General features: G+C 29.3%; 1 protein-coding gene across 5 annotated transcripts in view; it reads left to right on the forward strand.

Moving 5' to 3' along the window:
- LOC143256504 (SURP and G-patch domain-containing protein 1-like) overlaps positions 1-14,035 on the forward strand; it is a 62,367-nt gene that overhangs the window by 21,295 nt on the left and 27,037 nt on the right. For 4 of the 5 annotated variants that reach the window (XM_076513854.1, XM_076513838.1, XM_076513847.1 and 1 more), the window contains 4 exons: positions 2,182-2,239; positions 5,889-5,965; positions 8,732-8,855; positions 12,215-12,339. In XM_076513854.1, the coding sequence (XP_076369969.1) occupies positions 2,182-2,239; positions 5,889-5,965; positions 8,732-8,855; positions 12,215-12,339 (384 nt within the window). The remainder of the gene's footprint in view (positions 1-2,181; positions 2,240-5,888; positions 5,966-8,731; positions 8,856-12,214; positions 12,340-14,035) is intronic. The other variant, XM_076513829.1, reaches the window with a different exon arrangement.

The following is a 14,035-nucleotide window of genomic DNA, read 5'->3' on the forward strand; positions in this document are numbered from 1 at the left end:
CAATATAAAATAAGGACTTTCCATCTTTTTCTTTTGCAGAGATGTCAGTATATTTAGCAAATCTACTAGAGTGGTTTCTCCTGCTACCTCATTTTTTTGAAAACTCTTGTCTAATCCCACTTCTCTTTAGTACAGGTTTATAACCAGTAGAAACAGAACTTTCTTTACTACAAAAGTCTGACATTTGTAAATAGTTTAAAGGAGAAATTCGTAATTTTATTGAAACTATTGGAGTCTGATGACAAAGTCATTGCTTTGAATAGGGAATGTTTTTTTGTAACCCACATATAGCTGATTTACAAACCCAGATAATTTTTTGGTTGTTAAAATTTATATTTTAAGGCTATAAAAATTATTTCTTCACTCTACTTGGAAGAATTAACAAGGGTTATGCTTAAGTGAGCATATACAACATGCAAGCACAAAATTTTGTAACACTAAGTACTCAGTCTTTTTTTTCAATTCATTTTTTATTTAATGTTCTGTTTTGAAGAAAAAGAACTAAAATTTAAACATTTATGAGAAATATGTGTATATGTGTGTGTATATATGTGTGCTTGAACACACACACACACACACACACACACACACACACACACACACACACACACATGTAAATATGCTAACCAAAATATCACTTTATTTTGCAAAAGTTGCACAAATAACCTCTCTGTACTATGTTGCTTAATTTTAAACACCCAGAAAGATTAACGATACTCAAACATTTGCAATGTTTATTAGATCAGTTTAGAACCACATAATAAACATTTTTATAGATTCCAAATGCAATCTTATTACTCTGGAGAATTCTTTTCATAAACATTATAGGATACACATACCTATAAATTCCAAATCATGCTCTCAGTGCAGAGGAAAAGTCAACATGTTTCTGTGTGTATGTTTTTACTCTCTGGAGTACCATATTTACAGTTTCATATAAACAGTTTAATGGCACAATCAGAGATTTATTGCTTTAATCTCAACAGGTTTCTATTTTAGTTGTTGACAGTAAAATAAACACAGAAAATGTATGTGAAATGTTTGGCTGTTGTAATTCTTAAGAGAAGTACTTTGAAACTTCGTGATCAATATTAAAGAAAAAAGACAGCTCCTCATTTTATTTTTGATTTTAAAACTTTTCTTTGTACTTTGATATTTGTCTACAGGCTGAAGAATCAAATATATCATCAGGGTAAGGGTGATAACAGATATAAAATTTTGCTGAAAAAGTTTATATATATTTAGGAGGTTGTTGGTGTTATTCAACTAAAGTTTGAGATGAAGAAAGGTATTTTTAATCTCAATATGAAAAATATCTTTGCACTTGGTTTAGTTGGTAAAAAAAAATGATTTGATATATTCACGGATAAATCTTTAGTAAAATATCCTTCAATGAAGAATCTGATTTTTTGTTTTCAAAAAACGTATAATATTCACTAAAAGTCTGCCAAATTTTGTGAAGATAAACTTACTATGTAAAATGTTAGAGCATAGAAACTATAATGAGTACACAGTGGTTACCAGCTCATGTTGGGAGAATTATTGGCACTTGGATCTTGTTTCTGTTTTTCAGTGCTTCACATTTTCTTTTGAACCTTTAATGGCTTCCTTGCTCTTATGACTTTGAAGCCACTGCTTCAAGTATGATTTCACTGATGATTTCTAACAGAATGGAGCTCTTTCTCTTTCCCCCTCCTTCCTGCTGCAAACAGCATTGCAGCTTTTGAGGTGGAAGAACATAAAATGAAAAAGTAATAGAATGAAAACTGAGTCAGTGTTAGCAATAATATTATAAATTATCAAAAGCTCATTACATAAGCTATTAAAATTTGAGTTTGAAATAAATCAGTTTGTGTCATGAAATTACTTTGTCTTTATTAAATATGTACTTTCTGTGGTGTATATTTGGATAACATTTACCTTTCTTTTATCAAATATTTGTTATCATAATACATGTTTATTTATTATGGATTTGTATTTACTAGTGCAAGTAATAAATGCATATATGAGAATGAAAATTGCATATTTTAGTCAATTAATAATGTTTTTATCTCTCTATATATACATATATATACATTTCTATGACATCCACGTAAAACAAGTTTTTGAAAAGCATGTGAGAGAAAAAACTTTCATTTTACATATACTTTGAAGACCTCAAATGGAGAAATTGTTTTTCAGATAAACCTGAAGATAATAAAACAAAAGGAATTTCCATGACATTAACTCCAAACACCAGGTAAGGTTTCAGAACAGACTTTGCCTTTGATTCATTTATATTTTAATTTCTTGTTTTAATCTTCACAATTTGTATTAGTTTTTCATAAGTTTTATTTTTAGTGTTCTTTCTGGGAAGGTACCACTCTGTGGTGGTGACAAAAACATTTTGAAACATACAGATAATACAGAGTTTAAAGAATTTGTATAATTTATCATGAGCTTAGTTAAAATATTGTAAACTTTTTGTAAAATTGTTATATGAAAGCAATTTAGATATATTATGGTATAAAATTAAAATTAAGAGCAATGTTTAAAATGTGCCATAAAAACTTTACTTTGTCTTTGACCAACATTAAGAAGATTACATATTTATGATGGCAGTGTAAAGCCACTGAAACATAGTCTTTTTAATGTTAGCTGTAGGCAAAATTTTTTTTTATTGTGCAGTGTAAACACTGTTGTTACTTTTAATTGTAACAGTTTCATCCAGGTTACGTGATTTAGTTTTCATCTACTGGTGTGTTTTATTGTTTTATTTGAAATGGCAACATTTTACTACTTTCATATTTGTTTAATTATACATGTTGATGAAACCTAATTGGGAAGTGTATGAAAAAAAAAAAAAAAAGAGATAGAAAGAGAATAACATTGTTTGCACAAGTCATGATAATCCTGAAAGTTGGGAGAGTATGTAAACTAAATTTTCAATACTGGAAAATCAGTTGATTTTATTTTGTAAAAATCATTGCAAGTCTAACCCATTCATTCTTGCATCCCGATTTTATTGATGACATACCATACCATTATGTTTATATCCATTTAATGAAAAACTGTCTTAAGAAAATGGGGCTCATGAATTAGAAATCTGGCTAAACACTTACAAGCAACAAGCTTTAAACAGTGTAAATTTGTCTTCAAGTGAACAGGTGCCATAAGGCAATTGTTGGTGTTTTATTGTTAGTGTAAAATAAATTTGAATAATTTGTTGAAAATCAGAAATTATGAAATTGTTGATTGGATAAATGACATGTATGTTTCAAAATTATTACTTTAGCATTTCAATCTTTCTATCCTGGTTTTTGCATCAAATATTGCTTACAGTTACTTTGTAAAATAAAAAATGGGAATATAATTTGCAACAGCATAACAGAATGAGTGTCATAAGCTTATCTGCTGTGTGTGAAGTAGTAATATATTTCCTATTGATGATAGTGAGTTGTCTTAAACCCAGTTAGGTCGTCAGAGATTGATCTAATCTGAGATAAGTGTAGGGCATTTTTGGCTGTGTAATCAAATATTCCAAGGACAATCTTTTACTTGTAAAGGATAATTAGTACTGTAAATGTGTGGTGGATGTTGCTAATGTTATTTTGTCTCTTTAGATTTTTAGTAATTTATTTTGTGTCTGAAATAAAGTTCTTAGTCAACTTACTTATGATTTGTAATTATCATACCCAGTTGTGACTGATGCAAAAGAAAGCACTTTTTGCAACAAATAGAATTAATCTAAACATTGATCATTTTAAATATTATTTAAACATCAGTATGTATTCATGATTTTACATGCAATCATCATACCCTGTGATAACATACCCTTCACTGCAGAGAAAATTAGTCAAAACAATTATTGTTTTAAATACAACTTACATATAGGTATGTGTTATCATAGAATAAAACTTGCAGGTTGAGCACCATGCTGAAATATAAAGGTTTTATTGACCCACAATATTTCAAGTTCTTTGTTAAGTAGAATTACAGCAGTAAATTGAAAAAAAAAAGTTTAGAAATAAGGAAATAGAATTGTGTGGAGAAACCATGAGATATACAACATTGTTAATGATGGCAACAGTGAAAGAGTGGTTACCAGTAACAATTTGAGTATGAATCTTTGCTTTGCATGTATGTATGTTTAGCAGGGAGTCAAGTATAAATTGATTTGTCCTATTGATAATTTGAAATATGTTCAAGAAATATTATTTGGTCTTGATTGTGCACTAGTTTATTAGCTTCAGCCAAAGCAAAGTATTTGGGAAAAAAATTTAAAATTTGTAAGTCATTATTCAACTGATGTTGGGAAGTGTTTAAATATGCTTAAAGGATTGTGAATGATGAAGAATTTGTTAGTTCTTTGTTCATTAACTTGATTATTTATATTTTCTTTTGCTAGAATAAGTATTTCTGTATTTTATATGTTAGAGTATGTCAGAGAAGTCCAAATTCAAGCCAGCATGGCTGAATTGAACACTTGATCTAAAAGGGCAAGTATATTTGGTGTGACTGGGATTTGAACCTGCAACCTTTAGATGATGAGTTGAGTGCCCTAATCACTTGACCTTGTTGAGCTGTGAACCACTCTGTTGTTTATTATACATTGGTTATATTTCAGAAATAAACACAGTGTACACTATGCTCAAAACAGTATGTTATTAAGTTATCATAAACCATTATTTTTATAAACCTCACCAACCCAGGTCTTCCCATGATCACACGTCATTGCATTTGTAGACTTACATTCAACATTTTATTGGACTACTATTTTATAAATGTATGTCAGCAAGATTGGTATCAAATTGTAAATTTGTAAAAAACAGATAAAATTAATTTTTAGTAAACATATTTGATAATTATTTAAAGGTTATAAAGATTTTGCACATGAAACTTGAAATTCTTTTGATGCATAAAAGTATTTTTAATCTTAAAGTAAAAAAATATTTTGCATATTGGATAGTTCAACACATAAAAAGAAAAAAATGCATGAGTAAAACATTTCTTAAAAAACATCTTGAAACTTAAATAAAAAAATGTTTTATATATGAAAGTCTTGTAGTGTATACTGATAATCTGTAGAATTTTGTGAAAGGCTACAGCATGAAAACTATAACAAGCACAAAATGGTTGTGAATGCATCTCAGAATGGCTGGTATGGGTATTAACACTTTTATTGCTTAGGAGAGAATAATGTTTCAATCTTTCAAGGTTAAGAATCTTTCTGAAGATGACCTAGGAATGTCAAAACATTATTCTCTCTTAAGCAATAAAAGTGTTAATACCCATACCAGCCATTCTGAGATGCATTTTTATTTCAAATGGGTTTCTCGTCATCAAGAAATAGTTACAAAGTCGGCCTTTGGAGAGAAGCCTCAAATGTGACGGTTAAACATTTGAAATCTGGCATTTAAGCTTTCATGTAACATACTAAAACAGTATATATGTTCTACATTTACTGTGTAACATTGATATATACATACAGAATTGGTGTGTGTTAGTGCTCAGTTACTTTGAGAATAAGAAAATTCTTGTAGTATGGACACTGCAGTGGAGATGATGGTATGATATCTGTTTCTTGTTTGTTAGAAAATTTGAAATTTTAGATGTATAATGTAACAGAATCGCTTTTATTATGTGTATATGGTTCGTACAGAAGAAAATTGTTTTTAATATTTTGTATTGAAAATTCAGTTTGTTATTTTATCATAAAATTTATGGTGTAGAAAAATGGTTTAATGCATTTTATGTGAATTGTGGTTAAATAAATACTTTTATTTAGTAGAAATGTTTTTGAAATATTTGTCTATACTACTATTATAGGTATAAAATCAGTAGTTTTATCTGTGAGTTTATTTAACATATTATTCTCTAAAACTCACATTTACTTAATTTTATTACAGTAGAGTCCTGAAGCCATCTTCTGTTTTTGAGAAATTGGATGATAATGAAGAAGATAGTACAGTTGAAAAGGATAGAGGTATCTGTCTTTTTATATTCAAACATAATTTAAAATTATGGGATTCACCAGGCCTTGTCTGCCCATGTATGTTTATGCATCCCTTTTACTTCTGCCTTTAAGGTTGAAGTTGCAATCATTTATTACTCTTGAAATAAAAGCATTCTTCTTTTACAGACTAGGTTATTCTAGACATTACTGAACAAAACCCTATACAAATTTCATAAAACTTTTTTCACAAATTGGTAACTTCATTTTTCCTTTACAATAAAGCTGTATAAATTAAAACAATTTTTTTATTTTATAATTAATTACCTTAGCTTTCTATTGACTTTACCTTGAAGTGTATGTATTATATTCAGCTTGTGAAAAATTATTTTTATCCTTCTTGTCATCAAAATTTATCAGTAAGGGATGTGACTAGCATCTGAAAAAATCTTGCTTTTTTTTTGTAATTTTGTATCCAGCCTGTTGTGAAAGGTTTAAATAAGCAGTAAAGTTTAAGTTGGTGATATAATACATAGAGCAAAGTGAGGAGCAGTGACAGCAAAGCTAGATACAAGTGATGTTGTGTGATAACATTCAAAATAGAGTAAAGGAGTAGACAAAGAACTAAGACTGATGAAAATTCACTTATGTAATTGCAATAGTGGAGTAGGTAAAGGAGCAGACTAGTTAATAGAGTGGTAAAGATAAAACTGGGGAATGGGGAACAAGAAAATGACTTTCCTCATGTCAATCTGTATCACTGTGTCGAGTTTGGTGGTGATTGATCAAGAAATGTGGAAGCGTGTAAGGAACAGATACACACACATACTGATGTTTATTTATATATATAAATCTACTTAAATTTATTTGTATTTGTTGTGTCAGAAGGGAAATAAACTTTTTTTGATTAGTTCTTGACCCACTGGAGGCTTAAAGCATGCTCCTGTTTTCCCAAGCTCAATTCAGAGAGAAAAACAAATTGTAGTAAATTCATGGGTTTTGTTCTGATTGAAAGAAATAAAATTAATGGAATTACCAAAAATACAATGACTGTAAAACCTTGTGACAACATAGATAACTAATATAAGCATGCACACTAGCTAAGATTTAGATTGGTATGCACAGTACAGCTCACACAGGTGATGGAAATTCTAAAAGTCACTGAAAGTGTAACCTCACCATTCCTACATTTGTTTTTATCAACAACAAGTGTATCTTTGTGTTTATCACAGTTTCACAAAAGACAATCTCTTGAAAATTTGGCTCATAAAATGAAAACCATGGTGACTTTGCAGTATTTATTATTAACATATTTTTCAATTACGAACCTCTATCTGCAATGAATATTGAGGAAATTAGCTTAGGATTCAAATGGCAGAACCTGAAATTATAAAATTGTTGATTGGATAATGATTGTTGAGCTGCAGATAGCAAAAAGTATGTTGGTGTTTTTTTCACTTTTCTTTCATAATTTGAAGTGCATGTTGGGGGGATTTAGACATTTTGACAACAAAATAGAAAAATATGAAATTGACTCTCCAGGTATAGATTAAAAAAAACTTGTATTTTAATCACTGTTTTGCCTTTATGGCTTCAGCAAGACTATGAGTACGAACATTTTATAATTTATAATTTTTTGTTTCAAAGTCTTGAGTGTTTTATCAAAAGTTAAGTATTACTGGTGTTGCAAAAACATTTTGTACATCTGTTTCTGAATGTTTTATACACATTGGTAATTTAATTTGAGCAGAGCTTATGCTCTGTTAAAATCTGTATGAATAGATTCTTGAAGTAGTCAGTTTTGTCCTCTAAAATCCTCACATCACCCTATTTTGACTGTGAGAACAATATTACGAGGTACCAATAATATTAGGGAAATGTGTACAAACATAATGGGTGAATACTGTGGCAGCATAAACAATTCTAACAATAAATGGTTGTAGCAGCACAATAAAATTTTAGAGTAAGTTGATGTGTTATATATAGAATGCCAATGACAGCTGTTGTGTATAAAAACTTAAGAGTGTACACAGTGACCAAAAATTATTGTAGGATTAATAATAAAGCATCTAATTGTTTCATTTACAACAAACATTACTGTTCAATCTTGTAAAATCACATGCTTTCATTATAGCTACATTTTGTGTAAATATACTCAAACAATATGTCAGTAATTATTGGTGAGCGTATGTTTAAAATAGCATGAATCTTTCTGTCACTTAAATTAATTACTAAATTTGGAAGATGTTTCATGACCTCAATAACTGAATGATTTTATCAGCATAGGAAAGCAAAATTTCCAAAAAATGTGCCCACATAATATATGTATATAATGTAATAGCTCTTCAATGCTTTTAATGGGAAAGTTTACCATCATTTTTGCCAATTTATTTCCAGTAATAATACTTTTAAAAGTATATTGTAAAATGTTAAACTAATTAAAAGGACTTTTGCTTTCTTTCAGAATTATTTAATTCTGTTACTCTTGTGTTGTCAGATTTGAATTATATTTAAACCTCTGGTAATTCAATTCCATCATAGAACAATTTTCAACTCTTCAAAATCAAATCCTAATAGATATAATTGTTCATTTATCTCCCAGTTTAGCAGTCAGATCCGTGGTTTGGTTTTGGACTGTATTAACCCTCAATTTGAAATGTGGATTCTAAGCACATTTCAAAAAGAGATTGGGAAAGTGGTTGGTGTGCAATGTATGGCTTACCTTTAATTTTTCCAAATAGTTTCCTCTTGCGTGTTATATCAGAATAATGAACAGAGAATCTGATAGCCTGCTTCTAGTCTCTTCACCAGAGGATAACAAGTCCTGTCAAGCTGTTGAGAGGGTTGCCATAGCAGTTGCTGTCAATGGACAAGGTGCTGAAGAAGCAGCTCGCACAGCTAATATTGATAATCCTGCCTTCAAGTAAGTGCTTTTCAAGTTTTGTTTACATATTATAAATTGATACTTTGAAGATTATATGTTAAATTTGTTTAAATAAATGTGTTTTGAACATCATGTGATTGTGTTGGCAAATGTTCACAATGTACCAATGTATCATAGCATGTTACTTACACTTGAAAGAATTATCTAATTTACTGAATATACAGTTTTTAGCATTGTATTTTGTATTAAGTTTTTTATTTTCCTGTTCATAACTCCAAAGCCAAATGCCTGGAAATGTTTTTTTTTAAACTAATGTAAAAGGTTTGTTCAGAAACTAAAACATCTATAATTTTGAAGCTTTCCCTGTAGCATAGTTTTTTAACAAAGCTAAATCATTGAAAAGATATACAAAAATATTTTAGTAGAAAAACTATTTAAAACTAAGAAAACTTCTTTCTCAAAGTACTGTAGCTCAAAAAATGTAGAGAAGATTAAAAATAATTGTAATTTCAAGTAAAAACAAAGGGGAAAAACACATTTCTACATTGTACTTAAAACTTTTAAATAAAACTCAAAAACTGATTAATTTTGACATATTTTATGTGGCATGAAGAAACCTGGAAAATATGTCAACTATGAACATTCTGGTAGTATTCGTTATGTACTAGGTTAGAACACTGCTTCTTTGAAGAATAGCATTGATGTGTTACACTCCAAAATATTCTTAGATGTGCATTCTGCATCTTTTCCTTTTATCCCTATCAACAGATGCTAGAAATATCTGTGTTGAAAGTGAGCCACAGATGTGGAAGGTCTTGCAGAGTTCTTAAGAATAGCATACCAGAAGGACCTGGTCTGCTTTGAAATAGGTGCTAAACAAGAACAGTGATCAGGTCCATTTTGAAGGTTGACTGGATAATTTGTTTTTTGTACAGTATGTAAGAATTCACAATTGTTAAGTTAAGAAGCCAAAAATGTTTCTTGTACCACTTCATTTTGCTCATCCAGTAAAATAGAATATAATGTAGAAAAAGACGTAAACACCTCGTTTTTCAATTCATTTTATAGCTGTCAAAAAATTGTGCTTCTCCTATCTGTAGATTCAGATGTCAGTTCTCCTAAGAAATAGTCTGTTACTTTTGCTCTCCCCATGGTCATAATTTCTAATAGCCAAAAATTTGTCAAGTAAAAGGGAATAAATGTAAAAGCTGTCCATGAAAACCCAGTGTCCAATTATGTTATACTTGTCCATCTGCTTCTTTACACTGTTGTGTGCAAGACCTCTAACTAGCATTTCTGTCTCCCTTTGCTTTTGCAAATTTTAAAATTGAAATAGTATTCACTCAGCTTCAGCCAGAACTCAAAACTTAATATTTCACTTGACAACTTTCTTTGGTGGATACTGGAGGAAACTAATCGTATATTTTTAACTCAACATTTGTTTGTTAATGGACAGTTCTCTGTAACAATAGTAGTTGATTATAGAGGATTTCAAACAAAATCTAGGAGAAATCTAACTTGAGAAATTTATTATAGATAGGATTAGCACTGGAAAAAGCATTAGTTTTGTTAGTGAATGTAAGTAGTTATGAATAGCCATAAATCTATCTCTTGATAAGATATTAGTAAACCACAGAGTATGGAAATGGAAACAGGTAAAACAGTAATCAGGAATAGAAAGATTACATTTAAGAACCATATATATAGTTAGATAAATAAAAGCTAAAATATCCTGAACAGAAATATCACTCCATTTAACTGTCACTCAATGGACAGGTCAAAGAGTGTGTGTCACAACATTTTAGAGTTATTTTCAAAATTTAATTAACCAACTTTATTGTCACTATATGTCAGTGAAAGTGGCATTACAAAGTATTTTATAATTCAAAACTTAATATTACATACACTTTACTTTCTTAACTCGAAATAAAATATTTTTGAATATGTTTTTGTTTGTCACATGTCATGTCTTCTTGTTTTATATCTCAGTTTATATTACCACTTTCATATGAGGTATATTGTGTTAACAACTTAGAAACTCAGACTTCAGCTACTTAAAACCTAGATAGTAAGATATAAATTTCTGATCTTGCTCATTTGCTTAGATATCAAAATATTTTGTAAACCCATAAGAGTAGCCCTACCCACACTACCTTCTTTGAAACCCCCATGCCTATTTATCTTAAGTACATGCTCATAACCAGTAGAAAGGGCACATTCTAAGCTCCATAAATCTGGTTGTAGAAGGTAGATTGCAGAAGACCCATAAAAATTTATTACCCCCTTTACACTTTACCCTTTGTACTCAAAGAAAATTAGTTTATTATCTGAAATGATTCAAATTTCTTCTTATTTTGAAATATGTTTTAAGTGTTATGTTTGTCATAAAGTGATCAGTTCAAAGTTGGTGAGATTGTGTGTGTGACTGGAACGTTTGTACATGTTTGTATATGTAAGAATAACTTGTGTTTTTAAATCTTTGAAAGTGCAAAATATTAAGATTTGTTGCAAGTTCTCTTTGTGAAGTGCTTTAACAATGGGTGATGACTATTTGTTTATATTTCTTGATGCAATGTTCAAGTAGTTTAATTTATCTCCAGTTTTTTCTAATGGGTAGAATTGTGTATTAATTCAGCACTCTGTCTTTATCACAAAAAATTGGTTTTCTGATGCCAATTATGTAGTTTTGTTAAATCTAATGAGCACGTAAGACGGTGCTTAGTAGAAATTTAAATGCAATAAACAGTCTTAAGTATACAGTATAATCACAGTTGTGTAATTAAGTTTTTTTCTTCCTTTTTAATTTGAAGAACTTGTACATTGGTTCTTTGTCACAGTGATATTTAGACCAATTATGTTGGAGGTTTTGTGTGATAACAGTAAGATAAGTAATTCATGGCTTTAGCACCTTATGTTTTGATAGCAGAAAGAATATTGTGATATAAGACCCCAAAAATTTCATATCATACAAGTCTGTAGGGTGACTTTAAGATTTGTATCATAAGTTTAGTTTGTATCAACAACAGACTTTGAATTAACTCCTCCTACAGTTTCATCCTTGGGAATCACTAAGTCATTTCAATAAACCAAAGAAATTATTTTAAATAATTTATAGCTCAATTAGAAAGCCAATAAAATTATAATTGGTAAAATGCACTGTATTCTTTTTAAATGCCATCATTTTGTTTTCTCAATATTTGAAAGAAATAAAAATCCAAATACAAGAAACAATTTTATCAAAAACTAGGTTAAAAATGATCAATACTTCCATGCACTTATTTTGCTGTGTGACTATTTGTCAGACACACCCATGTATATCAGGCTTTAAAATATATTTTGGTATCATTCTGTTAAGTATAAAATAATGAAATGTATTTGTTTTTTCTATTTCTTTACAGCTTCTTGAATAACAAGCAGAGCTTCACATACAAGTATTTTCTCCAGAGAGTTAAAGAACTTACACAAGCCAAGAAGAGAGCTAAAGCTAGTGGAAGTATTAAAGCAGAACAAAAATTGGCATCAGGTATGTTTTCCCTTTTTCATTTGCTACTTTCAAGTTTTAAAGTACTTTCTCATCAATGTCTGTCATTAAATACAGAATCAAAATTTAGTTTACAGCTGAAATGTTCATATTATCTAAGTTTTTGTTTCTTATTATTTAAAGGAAATATTTGTATAAATTTTCAGTCTTCACTTCTGTTGCAGATGACACTTCTTCATTCCAGACTTTTTATTATGGGTATTCTTTCCAATCATATTTGAGCTTTAATGTAAATTAAAAAAATATAATGTAGATGTTGACAAAATATTGAAATTTATAATTTTCTTGCTTTACTGAAATATAAACCTGAAAGTCAAACCCACATGACACACACTACTATCACATCCTGTCTGTCAATAATTCTGTCTAAAATTTACTATGTTATTTATACCCAATGGGAAGATATTTTAATTTCCTGAATTTCTCATAAGATTAGTTTGTGTCAACAACAGACTTTGAATTACTCCTCCTACAATTTCCTCCTTAGGAATCACTGAGTCACCTCAATAAACTAAAGAAATTATTTTTACTAATTTATAGCTTAATTAGAAATCCAATAAAATTATAGTAGATAAAAGACACTGTATTCTTTTTTAATGCTATCATTTTGTTTTCTCAATATTTGAAAGAAATAAAAATCCAAGTACTAGAAACAGTTTTATCAAAATTTAGGTTGAAAATTATCAATACTTTTAATGCAAAAAACACAAGACTCGCATACATAATTACTAAATTTCTTGTTTTTTGTTTATGTATATTTTTATTTATTTTTATAAAAGTACTAACTTCTGAAAATTAGAAGCATGTTAGGTAAGGAAAGAAAACAAATAAAATATTTCTGTGCAAGGAATGTGCACAAGCTGCTTGTATGATGTAATTCAATATTTTGTTTATTATAATTTGCACTGTGCTTTAGTTTGGTGATTTGTTGCATTGTTGGGCTAGTTTGGGTAGTTGGAAACAGTTCAAAGTGGAATAAAACAATAGAATTAATTTAAAGTTGGGAAAAGAATAGAGAACTGAAGATTTTACAATAAATAATTCCAATTATCTGTTACAATAGGCAGTCATTCTGAAAAGAAAATGGATGATTTGGTCTTTTAATGGTGTAATTACATGTTTGGTTGAATAGATTGAGCTAATATACAGTTTTATGGTAGAAAAAATAATGGATAAAATATATTGTTTTATTTAAAAAACAACTTTTGATATTCATTTAAGAGTTTCTAGAGGTTGTGAAAATTGCAAGATCAAAAAGTATTTTAACATGAAAATCACCTTGCTCTCACACTAACTAGTCTGAGTCAGACTGAGTACATTCACAGAAAAATATTTGGTAGAAATATTTTATTTTAAAGTAAAATAGGCCTATAATGTTTCCTTGAAAGCTTGCCAATCTTCCTGTTGATACAATTAGTAAATTTAGACATGTTATATATACTTTCATAGATACCTGTGTGATCATATAGTGGTTAAATTGTTGGTTAGAAAGACTGAGCCTTGTGTAAAGATGGTTAATGTAGTCCTACTGCACCATAATGTATTTAACATTGTTGTAATATATTAACAGCATACTTTCTAAAATAATTATTGCTGAAGCATTTAATTGTTCAATACAGAAATGTTGTTGGTTTTCCTTAGAAACCTCTTTGGTTTGGATGCCTGTATGTGGTGAAGG

The sequence above is a fragment of the Tachypleus tridentatus genome, chromosome 1 (assembly GCF_004210375.1).
Source record: "Tachypleus tridentatus isolate NWPU-2018 chromosome 1, ASM421037v1, whole genome shotgun sequence".
NCBI lineage: Eukaryota > Metazoa > Arthropoda > Merostomata > Xiphosura > Limulidae > Tachypleus > Tachypleus tridentatus.